The sequence below is a fragment of the Siniperca chuatsi genome, linkage group LG16 (assembly GCF_020085105.1).
Source record: "Siniperca chuatsi isolate FFG_IHB_CAS linkage group LG16, ASM2008510v1, whole genome shotgun sequence".
NCBI classification, from domain to species: Eukaryota; Metazoa; Chordata; class Actinopteri; order Centrarchiformes; family Sinipercidae; genus Siniperca; species Siniperca chuatsi.
This window is the reverse complement of record NC_058057.1, coordinates 22,874,962-22,899,115: the sequence shown is the minus strand read 5'-3', so window position 1 is coordinate 22,899,115 and position 24,154 is coordinate 22,874,962. Positions and strand designations below refer to the sequence as shown.

Sequence of the window (24,154 nt, the reverse complement as noted above, 5' to 3'; positions counted from 1 at the left end):
AGATCATCATATGTTTGTAGCATCGCTGTCATTGAGTAGCTCATTGAGTACGGGTTAATCCAGCTGGCCGCCAAGTGAATGTGACCGCAATCCAACTCATTATCAAGTGTGTGATCTCAAGTATTTGTCAAGTGTGTTTCAAAAACTCAAGTGCTCAAATGTGTCGTCCCCAAATTAAACTACATGTCGAATACTTGTCAGAGCTAGGCTTTTATGTGGGATCTCTTCACAGTCTGTCGTCAGTCTCAGTCAGTGATGATCTCATTGAGTGTTTGCTGTGTTTGTGTGTTTCAGGTGACCTTACTGACGGGCCTGGAGGTGCCAAAGAATATCAAACAGTAGGAGATCCGTCCTCCCTCGGAGCGTGCCCTGGATACAAACCAACGATGTCATATGCAGTTTGCTCACGTCAGATGGGATTTACCCCTCTCCCATCCTTCTCAAGGTGCCCTTTGTCTTGGATACACTTCAATGTGAAACCCTGCTCCATAATTTGGGACGAAGGAATAAATCTGAGTTATTATTGGCTATAAATAAATTGACTGAAGCTTGTGGATGTCACTACAGAGAGGACTGGAGTTACTGTGGATTGCCATACTTTTTTCATATCCCAGTTTTTTCCCTGTGAACTCCAGGATACTAATAACACTTATGTTATTATTCCAGTAATTTTAACAAGAAGGAAAATAGCCTGAAATTTCTCCTCAAGGCAAGAGACTAAACTAAGCGACCCTCTCACTGACAGAATCAGCGGTGAAGATTCCCACACTGTGCTAGAAAATTATTTTTGCTTTTAATTTAGCTATTTGAGATTTTCTGAGCTTTTTAGCAATTTAATTTAAGATATACCATCAGAAAACACCACAGTAATTTTTAAAAGTCCACAACAACAAGGTGATTTCAGGAGGCGAAAAAACGAGGGAGAAACAATTCAGCAGTGCTTATGGTTGCTCTGCTTCTCTTTCAGGTGTGTTTACAGCTTTCAAGGTAAAACTAGATGAAGAGGGTGTTTTGTAGGAGTTGTAGTGGCACCGCGGGATGTTTCACTCATGAAATATTTAAAAGCTGCACACTTTTATTGCAGTTGTGGCTCCAACAGCACTGTCTTCTCTGTTTTCAGTTTTTCCTTCTTCCTTATCTCATACAAAGTGGCATAAAGATTGTTTGGTGCTGTTGTCACAGAAGTTTGCGCACTGAGGTCATGCTGTGAATGATTAGGATTAGTTCCATTTCAGTTGTGTGACAGATCTGCAGAGCACCCTACAGGGGAAATGTTTTATTTTGCAATCTAAAGTGGTAAGTTCATTATGGTGCATTTTACGGCAGTCAGTGGTCTCTCGATTAGGATTGGTTGAGTACTTTTGAAGTGGCTTGTCGTTGTCTTTTTAAGAAGGGAGGTATTTAGTTACACTTTTGCTGGCAGACTGTGATTTACCAGTCACAGTTCATTTGCACTACAAGTCTGTCTGCCTCAAGTGGTAGCATAAAAGGGAGAGACTCACCAGAGACCGGATGATGAGAGCAGCAACTTTCCATGCTTTATTTTGTCATCTAAAATGGTTAAAGGAATAGTTTGACATTTTTGGAAGTACACTTATTTAACTTCTTGCCAAGAGTTAATGAGAAGTTCTGTGGGTTTGGATAATATTTGGCTGCACAGCACAAGTTTGTAATGACTTAACCACGGGCATATCAGTGAGGTTAGAGGTTAAAATACGGCTGCAGCATTTAATAAACTGTGGGGACTTGTGTTAATTTGGTTGCCAAAACTACAAACTTGTGTGCAAACAATTTGTACCTTGTCCTATTGAATTAATCGAAGTGAGGGAACGAGGCAGATGAATCGCCTGCAGGAGTATTTCCTGCCTTGATGTTTTCCGTGCAGCCTCTCCCAGCCTCTGTATTCAACCTGTCTCATGAAGAAATGTTTTCACCTTGAGGAATGAACGTCAGAAAATGCTGAAATGAAATGGAACTGAGCCAGACCTTACTTTTTTTTGTTTGTTTTAATAGCTACTATAATATATCAAAAGGAGATGAGAAAAGTGTGGTTGTCTCATGGTAATTTTATTCTGTGCTCATCTCTCAGTCTCTCTGTAGAATCTCAGATGCGTAAATTTCAGGCACCTTTAATCTGTCGTACTGAAAATGATCTTGAAAAGTCACATCAGGTAAAGCTACCATTTGCTGCTACATTTCTCATCAGGGATTGGATACGGCAGCCTGTAGAGGACAGTAGCTAAAAAATTCAACCAAACCACTGTGACAAAGGACTTATGACGTTGTCTTAACATACATTACCCATGTATATTTTATTACTTATCTTATTGCAGCAGAGAATGGAGAAATTTGTTTTTAGGTTATTTAATCTTGGATTTTATCTGAAATATTTCTATTCCCTATAATGTTGTGAGTGCGAGAGAGAAGTAATTAGAGGCACAGACAGACCTGTCATTCAAAGATTGGGTTTATGTGGGAAATCCACAAACTGTAAATACTGATATGTGAATTATGATTATGATGTGTGATATCAAGCATGGATTAAGCATCAAACAAGTTTACAAAATATCTGAAGCTGTATTGTAAATAGTGTACTGTATTACTGTCTTTGCAATGAGTGATGTGAAAGCCAACTGCTACCACAGCTCGCCCTCTGCTGTTGGATGGTGGAAACAACAGGATTAATGCTTTTCTGAACTAATCCTGTTGTTACAGATTAGCAAACTGTGTTTCATACCTTTAATCGCTGACTTTTTAAAAAATGTCAGCAAACATTTTTCTGACGAGGTGTCAGATTTTCTCTGAAAGTTTTACATCTCTTACTATATCATCAACTATCTCATGATATTCAAACATTTAATCAGGGATATAAAATAGCAGTCATTTACATTTTACAGGTTTTTATATATGTTGACAAATTATTAAGATTGCAGGCAGCACTTATATCTTATTTACCACACCCGTATTCTTTTAAATTCTCAATTCAACACAAACTTTAAATATGCCAGGTGACTGTACAGAAATACAATAAATTAAAGTAGGTATTTCTTACTGGAATTAGTGAGGTCTATTTTCAATACAACAGCAGAAACATTATAAATGTGTTAGCCTGTGGTTACATTTTTTGAAATTATTTAATTGTAGATCATTAGAGTAGTATAATAAGGTAATATCTTTCAATTTTGGTTAGTTTTACTTCACGATTATGGGTTCTAGTTTTAACTGACAAAGAAATATACTGAAGAATAATGATTGAGCCTTTCTGGGAGATGGGATTATGTATTTATTTATGAATCAAAGCTGTTACCTAGATTGTTAAATTTATGATGTTTACGTCCCAGAACAGCAAACAGGAAGTATATTAGGCTATCACTAAAGTCTGCAAAAAGCCCAACTATCTTAACTGGTTTTTGCACCTGATGCTGAATTATGTAGGAAAGATTATTTTACAGTCATTAAAATCTGTATTTTTTTTTTTTAATAACAATGGCTCAAATGACTGTAAAGTGAAAGGAATTGCTTGTAGTGATGAACCCACAGAGAATTATCACCCAACTCTACAGTTCCCCTCAGCTCTAAGGAGCGTTTTAGCATCTTTCAGCTCATTGTTTTAGTTTTCTCACTTTTAACTTTACTGTTTTGATTCACTCTCACAGCATTATTTTCAGTGAAATAGGATTAAACAGCAGACTGACACAGTTAGCTGGTAATCATAGTGGATCTCAGGAGTTGGTGGGGACCAAAAACAGAGTTAAAGGAAGAGTGAATATTGTAGTTACATTTGTCTGTTGGCCAAAAACATGACTCCAAATGAATGCTAACGTTGCTCCATGTCTGCTGGATGTGTAAATAGTTCACCGTATCCAAAAGGTTTGTTTCTGCTGCCCCCAAATGGCCAAACAAAAGCAGTTATTGCAGGTTTAGTGAAGCATTTCATTGCATTGCTAACAATAAATCAAGGCAATAAAATCTAAATACATTAATTTCAATTGGCATTAATCTGTATATGGTCTACCAACTGAAACTGTCAAGAATTGCTGAAGACAAAGACTATTTCTAGCAGTGCTTTCCACTAGCACTTACATTTGCCATTTTTTTCCAGATGACTTGAATGCAGCATTAGTGTAAAAGTCAGGATTTTAACCAGTTTCTCCTAACCCAGAAAGCAAACATCTAACCATCTGCCAAAGGGGAATTTTTCCTGACGTGCCCCAGACTGCCAGCTACCATCTAAGGGCTACATTTGCATCATGTGAGGCTTTCAGGCTACTCGGCTCTACTCTACTTAGCCTTTGCCTCTGACTGTCCTCCCACCTCCCACACCAGAGGAGAAACCTGCCCCAAGGTTGATTTAGCCTTAACCAGGAATAGATTTTAGGCCCACGAGCAAAGGGAGATGTCTATCACATAACCACATTGAAACCATTTCTTTCTTCTAAAAGTCTGGATGATTTGGGGTTACATGTCTGCGGGCTGTGTTGATGTCAAAATGGTACAGACAAAATCATGACTGGAGGGAATAAAAGCTAATACTAAGGTGTTTAGATTCACAGCATTGCAGAGGTTTAGAAAGTCAGACAGTGTATCAGGTCAAATGAGGTTACGCCTTTTCCTTTCCGAATACAGTTTTTTTCTAAAATAATATTAAAACAATACTTTGTGACACAGATACAGACAAAAATCACATATTTAAAACATTGTCACATTGTAGTCACTCCTGTCTAGATATGGTATTGTAAGATTGCTTGTATGGCATGTCCCTCTACCCAACACTTACCCACCCATGAATGTGAGATATTTTACTAATTTAACTTCAAAATATGGTTCTGGAAAAAAGCATGTCACTGCTGTTCGCTATTTAACTTAAAAATGGCAAATTTATTTACTCTATAAAAGTATGTAAATATATTTAATTACATAACTATTTTTTTTGTATATTACCCTCTTTAATTTGTTTAGTATAAAAGCTGAATGGCTACTGATTATTTATATATATATATATATATATATATACACACACACACACACACACACACACACACACACACACACACACTGTTTATGTTGATTGTCAAGGGTTGTTGCAGGTAAAAAAAGGCTTGCTGGCTGCAAAATCTCAACATAAAGCAGATTTGCTTACAGCTTGAAACACATGCGATGTGCTGCAGATAAGCTTCATATTTCCTCATGCTCTTCTTTTTTAAATATATAAATAACACAAAAGCTGCTTCAAGAAAATGGTGAGAGAATTTGTGACCTCATCCAGCCGCACACTGCCAGATCACACCTCTTGTTTCGCCATCATCATTGTTGCTCAGAATCCATAAACTTTTAAGTTCTCTCTTAAATAACATGAAATGAACTGGTTTCTGTAAAGATTTGTAATGTTTACACCTAGAGCACAGCTTCTGTCAAGAAGTCGTGTACATATGGGTTTATAAGGGAGAAAAACTACATTGGCAAGACCAGTGCTGCTTTCTCATGGTCCAATTCAGAGTGTTTGTATGCGTTTCTTAATTTATTTTAATAATTACCCCCCATCTGTCCTGTTATGATCCCCTCCCTTCCTACCAATGTAAATGTTTTGTACGACTACATGGTTTGTATATGAGAAATGAATTGTAACTGCATAATTTTAAAACCTTTACAGTGTAAAACACGAGAAACGCATTTGTGTTCTTTTTTTTGGTCATTTATAAAACAAAATAAATTACTTGTGATGGAATATGATTTGACAAAGTCTCCCGTTTTGTGCATTAACGTCCGGCCACACGGTACATTCAGGGTCCATTTTGGAGATCGATAAATTGGATTCTTGATTCAGCAGTCTGTCACCAGTAAGACTCCCATATTTTACTGAAGACCAGTGACATCTCCTCTGGAGATCAGCCTTACAGCTCACGTTGTATTCAGCTCTTGTCCACTTCCTCATACAACAGTCCTGCCGTAAGCTGAGTCACTGATGGAGTCTTTGATACCACTTCTTCCTCTGGTCTGCTTATATTTTCCCATCCTGGAGGATTTAATTGCTCACCTGCAAATATAAACATAAGCACACACAGTTCAACCATGACACTTGTGAGGACCTGAGCAACCACATTCAGTCACCTTTAACCTTATCACTAGATGTTCAACACATACAAGAACACACTCACCCACACCTATTTGCGTCGCTTGTTGCCTTTGATTTTCTGGATCTCCTTGGAGCTGAGGACCAGCATGCCGTTCTTGAAGCGGCCCACCTGACCTGTGGGGGCCGTGCCAGAACCAGAGGACACCTTCTTCTTCTTGTCCCTGGTGGAGGTGGCAGCACAGGTAAACACAGGTTTCAACCACTGAGATGCAACAAGACAGCCTGGATAAATATGTTAATTGTGGACTTTCTGTTGCTAAATCTCGAAGAAGAATGTTAGACAAAATACTAGTCCTGTGTTTTCTATCCATATATCATGATAAATTATTGTTAATGTAGGATGTGTTCTGTGCTTAGATAATTATGTACAATATTTTAATAATATACAGATATACAAGGACACTTATAAAGAGAAAATGTTTGCTGACATGTTGGTTTCCGCCTATGTCTTCCAAATGAAATGTTAGTCTCAATACTCTTTACAACAACCCACTGCCCTGTGATCTCTAATCAAATCCTAGAGGAAAATGTCTATAGATTTATTCAGAAATGACTGCCTCACCCACCTTTGATTACTCGGCTTCTTCTTTTTCTTCAGGTCCTACAGAGCAGTGGTACAGGGTATAACAAGAAGAATAGGCACAATAAGATTTTATTTTAAATGATTTTAAAATGTGGAAATTTCTCTCTCATTTGACATCACAGCCCCTTTAACCTTTTCATTAACAAAATACATCTAGTTACTGGTAAGTAAAGCTGGAACAGTTTGGTTTGGATTACACCTGAGACTGACTGAAGGTGCTAGTCTTACCGGCTGAACCTCCTCCTTTGCTTTCTGCTTCTTCTCTTTGATCTTCTGCTGCAGCATCTTGTAGTTGACATACTCCTTCTTAGGAGGCTGATTAAGAGACAATAATTAAGTTGTGAATTGATCCCTCAGGTATTAAAAAGTATGTGCTACAGAAGAACCTAGCGGTGTGATGCTAATTATATATGTAGAGGATTTTCCTTACTCTGGCCCCCAGCATGACCGCTCTGTCCTGCTCAAATACACGCTGCTGCTCCTTCTTATAGCCTGTGATTCCAAACCGATGGACCTCAAGACGAGCCTGATACGAACATACACAAAAACAGTATAAGGCCAAACATATCAGGGATAAGTGTAAGGTAATTGTATTAATTCAGGATACAACAATTTATGGTCACATACAAAATCACAAAATAACAATTTCCACATAACAAGGCAGCTAAATGAAGCCATGAGAAGAATCAAGTCACACACTGCAAGACTGAAAGGTTAACCCTATAATTACAAAGAGCTTTTGTGCATCATCAATTTAAATGCTGAACTTAACATCTGACAAAAACACATACAGTAAATTGCGAGAAAACTGTCACCTTTTCCAAATTGAGTTCTTCTAGCTGGTCGCTTTCCATATTCTCAGTTATCTGAAGGGCCTTGAAGTGAGGACGGCACACACCCAAAGGCAACAAAGACAAGAGAAGAGGTAAAGTGAAGTGAATGGATGGTGACAAGGAGAACAGGAACAGAGAAGGTTGACTAGGGGTCACACAGTAGCATGGAGGAGGTCAGGTTTCATAATGAAAAATGTTCTGCATTTGCACAAATAGATTACTTGTTGTACCGTGATACAGTCCTTTGTTAAAAAAAACTGTCAGTGCTAGTGACAAGAGTTAAAAGACCACATTTCCCATTAACTCTGTTGCTTCATGTGGCAAAGAGGATGTTGTCACATCTCTTGCAAAAGAAAATGAACTTCACTCCTTCCACCATCTACTCTTTCTACTCATCTACTCTCACTTTGTGCAGTATATAATTTCTGCAAAATTATCACCAAATCTGACTGGCAACACACAATGTAAAATGCAATGCAAACAGCTGATAATTTTATCAGTACAGGTGGATACAATATTTTTAGGTCCAGATCATTTCAATTCAATTTACATGACATTTTTCAGTAGAAGTGGATGAAAACAGAGGATTTCACTACTAAAATTACATTTTGGAAACCAGAATGATTTTCTGAAAAAACAAAAAAAAAAAACAAAAAAAAAAACTGACCTCATCAGTCACACTTGTTATGGTCTTTTTAATTTTTTTTATAAAAATGCAATCCAATAAAGACATCTCAGACGGGCAAAACTGAGGTTTCCAGGTTTCCTGACATATTTTGAATAGTTCTCTATTATGAAAGATTTTTTATATTTATTAGTAGAGCTGTAACAATAGTAGTAGATTAACTGATTAGTCAATCGACAGAAAATCAATCCGAAACTATTTTGATATTTTTCAAGCAAAAATACAAAAAAACATTTTCTGGTTCCAACTTCTCAAATGTGAGGATTTGATGATTTTTTTGTTATTTTTATATATCAACTCAGGCTGTGAGAAATTATAACAAACTCATTTTTCACTATTTTCTGACATTTTATAGACCAAAATAACTAGGAGATTAATCAATAATGAAAATAATTATTAGTTGCAGCCCTATTTATGAGCATACCATATAACATACCAAGACTGAAGAAACTCATTACAATGTTGTGAAGGCCTGAACAAGTATAATACACTGAACAAGTATAATACACAGTAAACCAGAATATAACAATTTGTAATGGGTCCTAAGTTTTCTATTATGGACACACATTTTCCAATATGTCACTCTTAGACCTTTACCCTTAGTGGGGCAAGGCAATGCACAGTTAATGCACCAGAGAACAGGCCATATTGTTACCTCAATCAATAGGATTTGGCCTTCATATCAACAGTCTTAGCTGAACTTTGACAGCCACAGCTATGCTTTTATAATGAAGTATACAGAGTAGACTAAAGTAGCATAGACTTACAGGCATTTTGTCTGGGGCTGGCGTCTGCTTGGTTTTCCGTTTCTTTGTGGGGTCCTGAAATGTCACTACCTCCACCTGGCTCACCTGCCGGAAAGTTGGACCTGAGCACGACATAATACATTGAAACAATGATTAAAGGAGAAGTGGAGAAATGAGTGTTGGAAGATGGGAGGCTGGAGGAGGAGAGAGCTGGAAAGCATATTTTAGTGACAGCTGTGCATATACAGTATATGGAGCCTGGGATGCTCAGATAAGTCATTAATTATTGATCAGGTTAAGTGCTAAATGTAGCATTTTTAAACATCAATATACCATGACACATGATCTGAGCACCCTTGGCTTGATTCCTGGAAACAAAATGAGTCAAAGTAGATATTAAGTCTTTATCACATGTGAGTGGTGGTGTTACACAGTTGCTTTGATGCCTACCTGTTTGTTCAGTCTTTGGTTGTTTCTGCTGATGTTCAGTACCAACATGAGCTGCTCTGTTGTCTTCAGTGTCACTGCAGATATCCTTGACTGTAGGGAACTCTTCTTCCTCCTCTTCCTCATATGTTTTTTGTTTTTTCTTCTTCTGAGACTTTAGCTTCTTTTTTGATGCTGGCCCGTTACCTGCACCATCAGTCAACAACTTGAGCATGAAATAAATCTCAGTCCAGTCCCTATGACTTTTAGTAATGATGATTAACTTGCCTGTGCTCTTAACATCCTTTCTCTGGTAAAGTGAAGGACACATGAGGAAATAGCTGAAAATGACCTTCAATCCAGACAACAGCTACGGTTAACTACTGGATGTCAGATATCACCACGTGTTTGTCATTACACATTAATTTAATACACATAATCTAAACAATGCAATATGACAACTCTAACAACTAAATTCTACCTTTACAAAGCTCATAATGTTCAGTTTATATTGACACTGTCAGAGAGGTGTTAATTCAACTATATGTTTATTACTAAGATTGTAGTTAGTGTAGGTGTTACAGATTGTATTGGATTGCATTCGATTGTGCAGGTGTACCTGATTAAGTGGCCACTGAGCAACTTGCAAACGTTTGTTAGTGCTTAGTATTATTATAATTATTATGTAGATTTTTATGAACAGGTATATCAACTAAGACCTGCAAATAAACCATGGGTAAATTAAGTCTTTGTGGGTTTGGGGCTTAGCACTGTATACCCATCATGACAGTTTGTAGTTAAAAAAACTGCAGCAGAACAGAGGTTTATCTATTTATTCTAACAATCTTTACTAGAAAAAAAAACGTGTTTAAATGCCTTTTGTTCTATTAATTCATTGCCCTGCACAATACCTGCACGATGCCTACAGGACTGATTCACAACTGAAACATATTCCTGAGGGACTTTAAGGGAATAATTTAACTTTCCATAATAAACACACTACAGGGACTCTAAGTAACGTTAGGTACAAACGTTTGACAGCACGCTAGATTCACTAACAATCACCTTTACGACATGAATTGATAAAAACGACTCACTTTGATTGAATGTTTTTGTGCTGTCAGTGATTGGTGACCATGGATAGGTTAACAATTGCTACCCCAATGCTAACGTTAGCAATGGGGTAAATTTAAGTTAATGGTAACATTAACGTACGTTCAATTGTTTTAGCTTAGTTAAAGTGCCATCAGTAACACAACGAAGACGTTATTCTTGTTTTTAACAGCTATACTGTCCCAGCATACACATGGTAAAACACATTAGAAAGAAGGAATAGTCGGTTTTAGACTACCAGATGTTTAAAGTAGCTAGTAAAGCTAGCTACCTAGCTAACTGCACTTACCAAAGTCATAAAGTTTATCCAAGACGTGTTCAAGAAACAAACAATCTTCGTCTTCTTCTCCGTTTGTCTTGGAGTTCATTTTAAGCGAATGATACAAGCAAGTTAAACAAACTTATCGGGACTCAAGTCAACGATAACAGCCGTTTATTATGAATGACAACAAACTGTGAAAGCACGTGGGACACGACCGGGTTGGTCCTTTCCGGCTGCCGTAGTTACGGAAATGCCACGGAAATACTAGTTTACACGCCCATGCGAAGTTCTTCAGGTGCTGTTATCAACTAGAAATGTTATATCAATAGGAAGAACCGTACAAATACTCGTGCACGTATAACTTCACTGGGTGCAGCGTCTATATGTTTGTAAAGTGTGACAAAGTATGGCATCCAAAGCTGTTTATTCGGTAAGTATGCTTTGCTTACCAGAGGGCTAAGCTAACTTCTGATCTCTGCTGTAGGTCAGTGCACACTGTGTGACATTTGACATTTCATTTAAACAAGTGAATACCAAATTCATACTTGCAACATGTAACAACACAGCATCGAAACACACTGTCCTGTATTGTAGTTGACACGAATCACGTGCAATTTAATTTGGCAGTTTAATACTACAAAAGACTGTTAAGCAATCACCACTTTACATTTCGGTAACGTTATGCATGTAGCTTGTCGGACATTTTGTTTTAATGTAACCAAAGCTATTACAGTATTGGTATACCACTCTTTCGGTTTCTGTCATCGTGGTTAATGCTGCTCTGCAAGTATGCAGGATTTCCTACTGTATCAGTGTTTTTGTGTTTCGTCACAATTTAACAGTTGAAATAATGAACAGATTTCCTGCTTTAAAAAGATGTAACCCTGCAGTTGCAACAGTGTTTTACCAATACTGCTCCTCCAGGTATTACTGTCTGCTAGTTTTCTTTCCTATCTTGCAGAGGTGGAAATAACTAAAGGGAAGGCAATTTTATTTACAGAGCACCTTTAATTACAAGTAAACTCAATCTGCTTTACATTAAAATGCACTAAAGTATTGTACTTAACCATAATTTTGAGGTACTTGTACTTGAGTACTTGGTACTTTATACCCCATCTCCACTACACAAAGGGAAATATTGTACTTTTTACTCCACTATAGTTTTTTGTGAGCTTTTATCACTGATTACTTTTAAAAGATTTGACATACAAAATGAGCAACACATAAAATTAGTGTTGTAGTATTGTCATAGATTAAACTACTCAACAGTATATAAAGCATTTAAAATGAGCTCCACCTTGAAGAGGTACAGCATGAAACATTTTACATTGTACTTGTTAGAGTATTTTTACATTGCGGTATTGCTACTTTCCTTTTTTGTCACAGAAAGGGTCACACATTTTGATAGCTGTGGTTGCAGAGACTGGTGCCCTAACGTGTACACTATATATTTGTCTGTACATCAATAACACCTCACCTGTCAACACATAAGTCTTTTTTGTAGTCTCTAGTGTCACAGAGTCTGAGTGAAAACCAGGGCATTGCATTCTCTTAACTTTTACTAAAAGTACAGAACATATCCCATCCAATTATGGCTTTAGTTACTGCTTGGTACTCTGAATTTGTCAACAAGAAAGTACATTAAATGAATATTTGATGGTTACAATGATAAACAACTGAGAAATATGGATATGTGATATGATGTCTGATTCTAATGTAGTATGATGTTTTGGTTTTTGTAGCATAGAGACCCTATGCTGAAGAAAAGAGATGACTTTGAGGACATTTTGGAGGAGAGGAGGAACTCCAGCGACCTGAGATACGCCTTCAGATGTTACACTCCTGTTCTTTACAAAGGAGTGACGCCCTGTAATGCCAGCATGCTGACGTCCATGGTGCTTCAGTCTGATCAGCTACACTATGTCATCAATCAGGTAAATTAGAGGTTGACTGACAGTAGGTTGCCATTCTGGTTATTCCTGCTGGATGTGGTCTCAAGATTAGGGTAGTTAGGATAATTACTAACTTTGTGCAGTTTCTAGACTTTATTACATTTTTTGTGATTTAGCGATTCAGTGATATGACTGCTTAATCCAACCAGGAGGATTTCTGCATTGACTCTCATATAGTATACAAGAATTTGTAAAAGCAGCTTTGTGCAAGCTACAGTGTAATATTTGTTATACTCTTTATGTAGCTGACATGATTAATTTATCAGCTTACAGGGAAATCATTGTATACTCTAGTATTATTGGTAGGTTTAATTATTAAACCATATTCAAGTTGGTACAGATATGTACATTTTTATAACTAATTAACAGAAAATGGTTTCTTAATTCATAGCAAAATTAGCTCCTAAAAATAAAATTTTTAAAGCTATTGCAAATACACAGCTGGCAAACTACAAAGTTGTAGAATGCAGAAAGAAGGAAATTGAAAAATAGTGATATGTTCTAGTTTTCAGACGTTGAATACATTTACCAGATTCAAAAAACTTTATAACTTCTTTTTATTGTTTCTACTGGACGGGTTAACGTTTTATTTTCAATTGTCAAGGTTTCCAAAGAGACAGGCAGGGCTACTGATGATGTCCAGGAGGAGGCGTCGGCCATCTTGGAGGAGATGGCTCACTGTCTGCAGCTCAGCACTGTTCGCTTCTTTGCCTTCACGCTCAGCAAGGTCTTTAAAACCTTGTTCAGGAGCATCTGTGTCAATGAAGAGGGCATCCAGAGGGTGAGAATATACACACTTGCTAGACACTAAAGTGTGAGTGAAAAGTTAAAAAACACTATTAAGATGACTGACACATACAAACTGTTCTTTGCTTCATTGTTAGCTCCAACAGGCCATTCAGGAGCACCCGGTGGTCCTGTTACCCAGTCACCGTAGTTACATGGACTTCCTGCTGATGTCATACATCCTGTACACCTACGACCTGGCTCTGCCTGTCATCGCTGCCGGCATGGGTAAGCATAGAAAAGAACAAGAGTGTATACGCTGACTTACCAGATATATACACATACAAGCTGTGTCAGAGAGGTGTTGATTCTACTTTATGGTATTTTTTTGAGGCTGTACATAGTAGTAGTGTCTGTGTAAACTGCAGTATATTTAAAGGTATTTCTAATACAGTCAAATTAGGGGCTGACTATTACAAACACTCCTCAAATATAATGCAGTCCAACACAGCACCCTCACCATTTGCACATAAACCTACAGTTATATATATCCCTGCAGACTTCATGGGGATGAAATTTGTTGGGGAGATGCTGCGGATGTCTGGAGCTTTCTTCATTCGGAGGTCGTTTGGCGGAGACAAACTGTACTGGGCTGTCTTCTCAGAGTATGTCAAGACCATGCTCAAGGTGAAGATGCTGTTTTTTTCCTAAGGTTGAGGAGCAGTTACATTTGTTGTGGTCATTTAAAGTTTTTGAAAGCCCTGTTCTTTAGTTGGGTCACAGTGCTCAAAGAGAGTGAACACGGTCCATACGACTTATGTGAAATTATTATTTCTGTATCTTTTTAGATGTAGAAGAGACATTTTTGATTTTTATGCCTTTGTTTTACACTTCAGAATGGATTTGCACCAGTTGAGTTTTTCCTAGAGGGGACCAGAAGCCGAACGTCCAAGTCTTTGACTCCCAAGTTAGGTAAGTTACGAGAAAAAGCAATTGTAAACTCGCCTAGCTTTATATGGAAAAACAAAATTCTTAATCCACAGGTCACCTGTCAAACATCTGCAGTCAGATGTTTGATGAGACCCTGATCAGGTCCTGTGTTTTGTTGTTCTATAGTTTCTCCTGTCAGTACATTTTCTTGTTAAAACATATATGCAACACAAAAAGTGAAAATGTACAATATATGAATCCCAGCATCGTTACTAATTAGCAAAGTCCAAAAAGTATATTTTCAACATATTTCGACACAGTTCTACAAATTCCTAATTTCCTGCAGTGCAACTTATTGACTGACGTGACACATTTTATTCGATAAAGTTCTCATCTTTCTGTCCTCTTCCAGGTCTGTTGAATATAGTCATGGATCCATTCCTTAAAGGGGAGGTGTTTGATGTTAGCCTGGTCCCAGTCAGTATCAGCTATGAGAGGGTCTTGGAGGAGACGCTTTATGCCAGAGAGCTGCTAGGTGTACCCAAACCCAAGGAGTCCACTTCAGTGAGTCATTTAAACATCTGACTTGTTTATAAATGATGAATGGAAAATGGAAACACAATAACTGCTATTTATGGTTATGCAAAACCTGTAAAAATCTTGAAATCACAAGTCATGTTTTGCAGCATGAATAAAGCCTGTACATATGTGCTGAGATGTGGCTCTCTGCTCTGATTTGCACTGCACATCACTACATCTATGTAATTTCTTCTTTGTAGGGTCTGTTTAAAGCCAGAAAGATCCTCAGTGAAGACTACGGCAGTATCCATGTGTACTTTGGTCAACCTGTGTCTGTTAGAAGTTTAGCACAGGGCAGAGTTAACCGCAGCCAGTTCAACCTGGTACCGAGGTATGATATATCAACCTTAAATTATGAGTGTAGTTTAAAAGAACTCTTAGACATCTCATTTTGTACTGATCTCATGTCTGTCTTGTTAACCCAGCATGTAACTGTTACTAGAATAGTTAGAATACAATGTACTGTAGTAGCACTAATAGTTTTTCACATGTCATGTTGTGCATCAGTAAAGCTGTTATCTTCTTTGAGAGAGGAAGGCCAGTAGGCTTCAACTAAGTGAAATATTTTGGAGCTGCATTCAGTCTAGTTTATGACTTGTGTGAAGTTACAACAATATATGGAGAATAGATCACAGAATCAAACGTTTGCATTGTCGCTCTGTCCTGTGCCTGCTCTAATGTTCATACTTAAAAATCTACAGTAAAAAATGTTGGAAAATTTCTATGATATTTCCGTTCTTGAAAACTGAAAGTAAACACCTCAAGCCTTGGGGGGCCGGATGTCAAAAAAATGTGTTACTATCTCAACTACTTGCTACCTGCTGTACTCTAATTTTCATCCTGTTTCTGGTTGGATGTTAATGTTGCTCCCTGTTTTTGTATACACTTAAGTGAGTTCAGTGTTCACATCTACCGAATATCATTTGATCAGTTTTCCCCTTGATTTAATGCAGTTTTGATGTAGTTGAAAATTCAAAAACATGGACTAACTGTAAGCTTTCCATGTCCAGACACATCCCCGGGAAGCCCAGCGAGGAGATCAACAGCTTTGTGAATGACTCGGCCTACAGGCTGGTGCGGGCCCAGGAGGAGAACATGGTCCTGAAGCCGTGGGTCCTTCTGGCCTCCTTGCTGCTCCAGAACCACCACCAGAACCAGGTGGCAGGGCAGAAACGGGGGATAGCGTTGGGCGAGCTGACTGCACAAACTGTGTGGCTCAAGGACCTTTCCCGGCAGTACGGAGCCTTCCTCCACTGGCCTGGTACAGTATGAGCCCAGTACTCCCTCTTAAGTGTTCACAACAAATGTATGGATTAACTTGAGTAACTAGGTCATGATTTCTGGAAAGCGACATTAGTGTTGAGTTTTTTGAATGTATTTTTTTGTCGCTTTGAACACCACAAGCCAAGTCCCATATAGTCCCATTATATTCAAAAAATGCAACCATCTCTACGGCTGATATCTCCAAAACTCGGCAACTCACACCAAAACAACCTAGTTGAATAGATAGCACTATGGGTAAGAGGAAAAATATGTATTTTTGATTTTGGGGTGAACTGTCCCTTTAAGATTAGAGCAAATTGTAACAGTAAATTTAACTGGAAATTCAATGAATATAAATAATTACTATAAATTAAAATACAAACACTTCTAACACTTAGTGGAACAGTGAACTTGATATATAAACTGCACGGACAATAGACTAAATGATAGATGTAAAAAAAAAGTCATGCTTATGGTTGCATCTGTTTGTAGACACACACTCATTTATTTCTTGTGAACACAATAAGTCAAGAACCAAAAAGGATACAAGCTTAAACTTAAAACCACAGACCCTAAACATGGAGATATGATGTAGATGGTGTGATGAGATTTGGATCAGAACCAGCTTGCAACACAGATTTGCATATTGATTAAGTTTGATGTGATTATGGCGGGACATACAGCAGCAGTGGGACATTCGTCTGTGATGGGAGATCCAGTAAACACTTCACCATCCCTTTCTTCTTCTCTTCCTCATCCAGTTATGTTTATTTGGATCTTTCTTTTTCTCCTTCAGACCACATGCCTCCATCAGAGGTGGTTTCCTCCAGTCTTTCCCTGCATCGGGGTCTAGTGAGGATCTGTGAGGGAAGAGTGCAGCTGGCAATGGAACAAGGTTTGTATTTGTTTGTTTGTGTTTCTTGCTTTGATTTCTGTTTTTCATTTCTGTATGTCATTTTTATTCCATGTAACAGTGGGGCAATCCTATAAAGTTAAGTTACATTTAAGTACATTTAAGGCATCTAGCTGCCACTTACACATCGAGCAACGCACAGTCCAGTACATACAAAGCAAATTTCCTGTGATCATAGATTGATAATTTAAGTACAGGTAAAGCTTTACCAATGCAAGAAACGATAAAAAGAAACTGTTTTGCCATCGTCTGACTTTAAACTTTGTCTTGAAGCAGGAGGACAAGCGGGGCCAGGGGGGCCTCACAGCACCGTCACTCCAGAAGAGGAGCTCTTGAGCCAGGCAGTCATCATACTCTCCTGTGCCTCCTACAGGAACCAGGCACTGCACATCTTTCTCCGACCGGCTCTGCTGGCCTCAGCCATCCACACTACCTCCTCCAACAACAAACGTAAGCTGCTGTTTAAATGTGCTGCTCTGTGCCTGTTGTTATATAATGTGATATAACAACGCAGCCCATGCGAGTAAAGGAGAGAAAACCAGAAATTAAATTGCTTTGTTGTTAAAGTTTCACACCACTTTCTGGAATTTATTAATTTAATGGAACTTGGTGCTTAAATAAACGTTTTTTAACTTTCACAACTTACAGTAGATTTTCGTGTCTTTCGAGGAATTTAAGGCTTGCTGAGCACACCTTTTTGTTTTTTTAACACTAAAAAGCTACCTATTACACAGGCGTTAAAATACATATCGGCTGCTTCTCTTGCATGTTCTCCAGTTTTTTTTGTTGTTTTGTTTTTGCTATTGTACTGTCAACTGCTGTTGTTTGTTTATTTTAAATGTGCTTTATAAATAAAGTTGGATGTTAATTATTATGTGGGTTTTTTTCAGAGGAGGTCTTTAACAGTTTCAGCTTCCTAAGAAACATTTTCTCCAATGAGTTCATCCTCTGTCCTGGAGCTACAGTGCAGGTAAGAAACAACATTTATATACTATATGGCCCTGTAATAAATATATTATTGAATGGCTATTCAGACATGCAGTATGGGTTTCATATTTCACTCATGTTGTGTGTCTTGTAGGACTTTGAGGAGGCCTGTTACCTGCTGGTGAAGACTGGAGCTCTGCAGGTTACCCAGCAGGAGGTTCTGGTAACAGAAAGAGGACACAGAACACTGGCCTTCCTCACCAGTATGTTAGATCCCTTCTTACAAGGATACCAGGTGAGGAGGGATACACACACACTGTAGCTTTGTAAATGTTTGGTGTGTCGTGTTGTGTATACAGAAGGTTTGTTGTGTGCACAATAGATTGAGTTAAAGAAAAAGCAGAAAGTATCTGCACATTGGATTAAAGCTTCTGAACTTTATTAGACAATGTTTTATTTAGTTTTAACATTTTTTAGGCCTAATGAATTCCCGGTAGAGTTGAAACGTTGCTTTATGAAGTCTTATAAAATTCCTTATGCTATGTTTTGTTACTGCCCATTTGCTGTTTCTAATTTACATCAAATATTGACAACGTTTCATTGAGTTGATAGGATATCCTTCACTCTTTTTGTAAACATTTAAAAAGCTTAAATGTTCTGGAAAGATCTGTAAATCTATCAGAGAATTTATAAGTCTTATTTTCACCGTGTGATAACAGGGATTTTTGCACTGCATGTCCACTCTTTAATTATTCAAAAAAAAGTAGTACATCATGCATCTTTATTTTCCAAGTATCACTCTTTGAAAACTCGATTATATATTTATATTCTTACAAGGTATTAAATTTAATTCCAGGTAGCATTTAACATGTCTTAAGGCAGATACATGCACATACGTACACATACAGTGTGTACACCAGTTAAAGTACATGCAAACATCATGCTTGTTTTCATTAAAAAATTGATCTTATCATCAGAGAACTCATTTTTTTTGTGAGAATTAAACTGCAGGTGACGTCTAGAGGGTGTTGTTAACACATCATTAATCTTAATAGTTGCATGTGTGTACTTGTGGTCGCAGGTGTTGTTCCGGTTCCTGTGTGAGGAGGCCCCTGAGACTCTGACAGAAAAACAGTTTATTCCTGCTGTCCGCAAGTTCATCATCAAACATCTTCTAGCAGGTATCTCTCCTTTAAAAGTTTCTCATTTGTCGAATTATTTCTGCCTGTGTTTTTACTTCAGCCCTCTACTAAATGTACTAATTGTGTGTTGTATATGTGCGTTATCCAGGTAGACTAAGATACACTGAGGTGTTGTCATCTGACCTCCAGAAGAACGCTCTGGCAGCTTTGCTAAGACTCGGAGCTGTACGGAAAATCAAAGGGTATGTTGGTTTTGATCCACAAAGGGTGGGACACAAGGATCATGACTGAAGTAAAAACAAACACAACCTATAAATACAACACTCCAATAACAGTTAACTGCAGTTAACAACAATAACTACGAGAAGCCCTAAATAATTTAATACCACACATGTTATGTGAAGTATGTTGATACAGATACCTATTAGCTTAATTCATGATTTTATCTGTGTGGTCATAGTGGTCATATTCAGTATATCATGCTGGTTATTGCTGCATTTTGGGAAGCTAAATTGTCAGTTTGTTTTTTCTTCAGTTCTTTAGTGACATATGGGCGGCTGTGGCTTGGTGGTAGAGCGGGTCGTCCAATCGAAAGGTTGGCGGTTCGATCCCGGCTTCCCCCAGCCCACATGTCGAAGTGTTCTTGGGCAAGACACTGAACCCCAAGTTGCTCCCGAGGGGTGTGTGTGTGTGTGTGTGTGTGTGTGTGTGTGTGTGAGAATGATTAATTAATTTCCTTGAACTGATGAGCATGTGTGCCAATGTGATATGTAGTGTGTGAAGCGCTTTGAGTGGTCGAAAGACTAGAAAGGCGCTATACGTATATGTATATATAAGTTTTGAGCTGATTTGTTGAGGTATTTTCACTTTTATTGTGTAATTGAGCTGTGAAAAGAAACAAAGATTTTCTGGCGTATTGGTGTCAAGACAATTTTATTTATTTAGGCAAAAATTACAAATTTGCCTCAAAGGGCTTTACAATCTGTACATCATTCAACACCCTCTATCCTTAGACCATCAATGTGTATAAGGACAAATAACACTGGAACTCCAACTTGCTTTTGTGCTGAAAATAACCATACACTTCAATGTTTTTACTTCAGAGTCGGGCAGGGGACTTTAAAGGTCAACAAGGTGAAGGTGAACTCATTGGAAGACACTCTAGGTAAGAAACAAGCTGTCAGTTGGACCTTAAACACCCAGCCGGAATAAAAAGTGTTTTGGTTCAATCTCCAGGCCTTTAAAACAAATCTCAAATTTGTCTCTTTGTCTAGGAGGAAAACTCCCCACTCAGAAAGCTGTTGTCGCCCGCCTCTAACTCACCGACCTCATTAGTGGACTGAGAAGGGTCGAATCTTTTTACTTGCATCGACGTTATGCAACAATGTCTCAGCTCTCCTCTGCTCGGTTGGCCCGGCTTATCCCTTAGGCAGTCCAACCTAACTGCTTTCTATGAGAGATGAAACGAAAGAATTGCCATCTGGAGAAAGCTCAGCCCCTTTTATTTTCTTTGTCTTTTAATTTCACTTTCTTCTCTTCATCTCTTTCCTTTTTCTCTTTCAGACCCTTCTATTAAATATGTTTTATATATGTACATAAAACCAGATGCTCAGTAAGGCCTTTGAAGGTATATTGCTAAGCTCTTTGGCTCATTCTGAATAACTGACCTTTTGCTATGAGCAGCCTTGTGAAAGCTTCTGAATGTGCCAACTCCACTCAGGATAGTGGCCATTCTCCATTAATGCATTTGATATGTATCCTCTAACAGTCAGCGTGCTTTTTCTTTGTGTTATTTTCAGTCTGCTTTCATCTGAGCTTCAGTCTGTCTCTGTTCATTAGCTGTGAGTTTCTCTTTGTCTTGTCTCTGTTTTTTTTTTTGTTTTTTTTTGGAGGACTTTAATGAATTTATTCATGCGATGTGGCATGGACCTATATCTTCACTCTCTTTTGACTCACTGTTTTCTCTTTCATCCTGTTTTTTTCTGTTTTTTTTGTGAAACAAAAGTTGCTAAAATGGGTGGATAAGAAGATTTGGGTGGTTACATATTTTAGCTTTTGGTAAAAATGATCATCTTCTTTTGCACTGTATGACCGAAAGAGTTTTTATATATATATATATATATATATATATGTGAGCTGAACTTGCCACAGACCCAAGGCCTACTTCAAGAATAGCTTGTACCAGGTGTCACTGTTGGATTTAAACCACCCTGGTACAAGTTTTCCACCCACCCTCAGGCCTTGTGCCAACACTCTGAGCTTCATGGACAAGCAGTACATTCATCTTTGTTTACACAGTGGAGATAATGCTACAAGTCTTATGCCAGTGTGACATAGTTGCCAAACTCCATATAAAATTGCAGTTAGTTATACTGAAGCACTACCAGCTACACCAAAGGGAATAAATTTGAAATATTTGTTCACTGTTGGAGATAATTTACATGTTTTCTCATGTTTTCAAGTCTAGAGTAGTTAGTAAAGTTGCTTCATAGTTACTGAACAGAATATATTGAAGTTGTTTAATATTAAGCCTTTATTTATATTCAAAGCGAGACACACTTGATATAATTTTGTTACAAGGGAAGGAAGAAAAGGCAAAAATAAAGGAAAATAGCAGTAGATGTAACATAGAAACTCAGAAGAACAAAGCTAATAAAATGTCACAGAGAGTACTAACAGGTCAGGACTTCATTTAAAAGGAGCTTTAAAAGTACCAGGACAACACATGATTTTTTTTCATGATTGCCTACTTAGCTGATTGTTCAGAAGAGTGGAATTGTTTATCAAATTTTCCAAATTAGATTAGTTTAAAAATCCTTATTTTCAAGCTATTTATTTGGTAGTTAACCAGCAGTGTTATCATGTTACCTTGAAAACCTATTCCAGTGCAGATTGGGATTTTACAGACAGGCAGAGCTGCTTTTGGAGGCAGAAAAAACCCTCTTTGGTTGAGTTAAACCTCATGGTAAAAATCAAACAGCCACTGGTTCTCTGGCACTTCAATTAGTTTGAAAAATTTTGATATTGTTGTCAATATGATACCGGAGTTTCTGTGGGAATACTAACAATCCATTTTTTGATACCTCCATCTGTGGAATCTAAACATGTTTCTCTACAAAATCCCTTTTTCCTGTTTCCACAAAATAAGCCAAATTTCTCAAATGCATTGTTTTCTGCCAACTTTCGGTACTTGACACAGTTCGGTCGGTACTTAAAAGGTATTGGGGTTTGATACCCAGCTCTACGCCAAAGCCGTGTTTACATGGGATAGCTGGCATTTTGTCACATCCGTGGAAAAACTTGCATTGAAACCAACTGAGTTCAGCCTCAAAACAGTCTGTAGAAATTTCAGAAGCCTAACTCTCATTCTTCTGTTAAAATGTTGGACTGTGTTTTAGTAGTTACACACACCAATGCTCTATCAATGAGCAGGTGTCGTTGAAATAAAGGGACATCATCTGTTTTTTGTTTTTTGACTGATCCCAAATGCTCATGACTAATGATACGAGGGAAGGTAGCCAATATGAGTCTGATGCTCTTGCTACTAACATCAGTGTAGCCCATACTAAGTTGTTCATCTTGAAGTTTTAAAAGCTTACACTTCAAAATCAGAAATGATTGCAAAAATAATATAAATGCAACCTCCAACTTCTTTGATCGTAAAATTTTCCAGATACTAAACTAGGCTTCACTCACTGAGGTTAAGTCAACCAACAACAAAGCAGCTCTCAAGAAATGTTTGTAGATCAGCAATCTGCATGTGAACACGTGTCATCCAAAGTGCAAGTCTACAGTGTGAGTGTATTTGTGGTTAATTGTTTCAATAACAGCTTTTATACTGTGTAATGTCTCAATATTTGACTCATTAAAGTGTGTATGTGTTGGGTGAGGCCGTTTAGTACCGACTATACCTTCTGATGAAATACAAATACAAGTGTTTTGAAATACAAATTTCAGCCCAGATTGTGTCTTGTAGATAAACTGGTGGGTGGTCAATTTGCTCAGACTGATTAAAATTCACTCCTTCATCCTTTTACATCCAATGTTTGTTTGATAGTCAAACCTGTTGTGACAGACTGCTGAGAGAAACCGTTTGATCTTAACCTATTAAAACATGATGTGATCATATTTAATCATGCTGATGTGTTTACGCAAATTAACAGAGAAAGTTTTAAATACTTTGAACTTGATTCTTCAGGTCCACAATTGCTGGTCTCTCCCTGTGCGAGTGATGAAAAACATGGGTACCAATTCACGTGGCTCTCACTGGTCATTGCAGGTTGCACACAAAACAGAGAGAGTTGGATAACTTGACTGACTTCCCCCAAAAGTGTCCGGGGCAGCCGTGTTGCTGCAGGAACTCGCTGTCTCGCTGAAGGAAAATTCAGCAGGGCAGATATTTCAGTGGGCATTGATTTAGTGATTTGCAGGTCGAAAGATGTCTAGATATGAAGACTGCCAGGGATTCCTGAGAAGGGTCTTTCATTTGAAGGATTTTTAGAAGCCTTAAGAGGTGAAAGTTAGGTTAGGAACCACTGTTGTACATTATCTGTTTGCCAACAGTGTTCCCAAATTGGAAATCACTGACAAATAATTGATCATATAGCATGGAAGACCTTATTTTGCACCAAACATTCACATACAGAGTAGAACTGGTGTTATTTGACAGTGCAGGGAGAAATCACTACATATAACCAACCTCTAGGTGTCAGACTTGCCTCTCTGTGAGCTTTTTGTTCATGGCAGGTTGTTGATGTACACACTCTCTTTCTCACATACGCACACACACAATCACAGCAGCATTTTTCATCATGTTTTGTGGCTCTGCTGCTGAGTAAGAGACTGCTGCCAGCAAATCCACCACTTTCCATCCATATTGCCCTTTCTCTCATACTCACTCAGTCTCTGACAACATATAGGTTCATGTAAAGTTGCTATACC

At 37.9% G+C, this 24,154-nt stretch overlaps 3 protein-coding genes across 7 annotated transcripts in view; 2 read left to right on the top strand and 1 right to left on the bottom strand.

The window, feature by feature from the left end:
• The window catches only part of LOC122862961 (E3 ubiquitin-protein ligase TRIM9), a 52,343-nt gene extending 46,613 nt beyond the window's left edge, over nucleotides 1-5,730 (top strand). For all 3 annotated transcript variants that reach the window (XM_044168897.1, XM_044168895.1, XM_044168896.1), the window contains one exon: nucleotides 295-5,730. In XM_044168897.1, the coding sequence (XP_044024832.1) occupies nucleotides 295-342 (48 nt within the window). In that variant the 3' untranslated portion in view covers nucleotides 343-5,730. The remainder of the gene's footprint in view (nucleotides 1-294) is intronic.
• Nucleotides 5,677-11,037, bottom strand: lg16h1orf131 (linkage group 16 C1orf131 homolog). 2 transcript variants are annotated; one of them, XM_044168902.1, is made up of 9 exons: nucleotides 10,809-11,037; nucleotides 9,431-9,613; nucleotides 9,002-9,102; nucleotides 7,532-7,591; nucleotides 7,147-7,242; nucleotides 6,945-7,031; nucleotides 6,700-6,734; nucleotides 6,156-6,294; nucleotides 5,677-6,034 (listed from the first exon to the last, which is right to left on the bottom strand). In XM_044168902.1, exons 1-8 carry the CDS (start codon nucleotides 10,885-10,887, stop codon nucleotides 6,162-6,164), a joined length of 774 nt encoding a protein of 257 aa, XP_044024837.1. In that variant the 5' UTR covers nucleotides 10,888-11,037; the 3' UTR covers nucleotides 5,677-6,034; nucleotides 6,156-6,161. The 2 variants fall into 2 exon arrangements, with proteins under 2 accessions (XP_044024837.1, XP_044024838.1); XM_044168903.1 differs by having other exon boundaries at nucleotides 6,162-6,294.
• A 34-nt stretch (nucleotides 11,038-11,071) lies between these two features.
• gnpat (glyceronephosphate O-acyltransferase) lies at nucleotides 11,072-23,341 on the top strand. Of its 2 annotated transcripts, none has more exons than XM_044168899.1 (17): nucleotides 11,072-11,211; nucleotides 12,524-12,715; nucleotides 13,338-13,514; nucleotides 13,618-13,747; nucleotides 14,019-14,146; nucleotides 14,356-14,431; nucleotides 14,802-14,953; nucleotides 15,169-15,299; nucleotides 15,979-16,229; nucleotides 17,028-17,126; nucleotides 17,421-17,594; nucleotides 18,035-18,114; nucleotides 18,226-18,366; nucleotides 19,153-19,252; nucleotides 19,362-19,455; nucleotides 20,317-20,378; nucleotides 20,488-23,341. In XM_044168899.1, the coding sequence occupies exons 1-17, from the start codon at nucleotides 11,188-11,190 to the stop codon at nucleotides 20,529-20,531; spliced, it is 2,055 nt and encodes a 684-aa protein (XP_044024834.1). In that variant the 5' UTR covers nucleotides 11,072-11,187; the 3' UTR covers nucleotides 20,532-23,341. The 2 variants fall into 2 exon arrangements, with proteins under 2 accessions (XP_044024834.1, XP_044024833.1); XM_044168898.1 differs by having other exon boundaries at nucleotides 17,418-17,594.
• Nucleotides 23,342-24,154: the final 813 nt, after the last annotated feature.

Bases quoted from the DNA above. Each gene is read 5' to 3' on its own strand.
- lg16h1orf131 (XM_044168902.1), bottom strand. From the start codon at position 10,887: ATGAACTCCAAGACAAACGGAGAAGAAGACGAAGATTGTTTGTTTCTT. The intron at 7,243-7,531 runs GTGACAGTTTTC...TGTTCGTATCAG, and splicing joins AAGAACTCAATTTGGAAAAG to GCTCGTCTTGAGGTCCATCG. The intron at 6,295-6,699 runs GTGGGTGAGGCA...CACCTCCACCAG, and splicing joins AAGAAGCCGAGTAATCAAAG to GGACAAGAAGAAGAAGGTGT.
- gnpat (XM_044168898.1), top strand. From the start codon at position 11,188: ATGGCATCCAAAGCTGTTTATTCG. The intron at 18,367-19,152 runs GTGAGGAGGGAT...TTGTGGTCGCAG, and splicing joins CCTTCTTACAAGGATACCAG to GTGTTGTTCCGGTTCCTGTG. The intron at 20,379-20,487 runs GTAAGAAACAAG...CTCTTTGTCTAG, and splicing joins CTCATTGGAAGACACTCTAG to GAGGAAAACTCCCCACTCAG.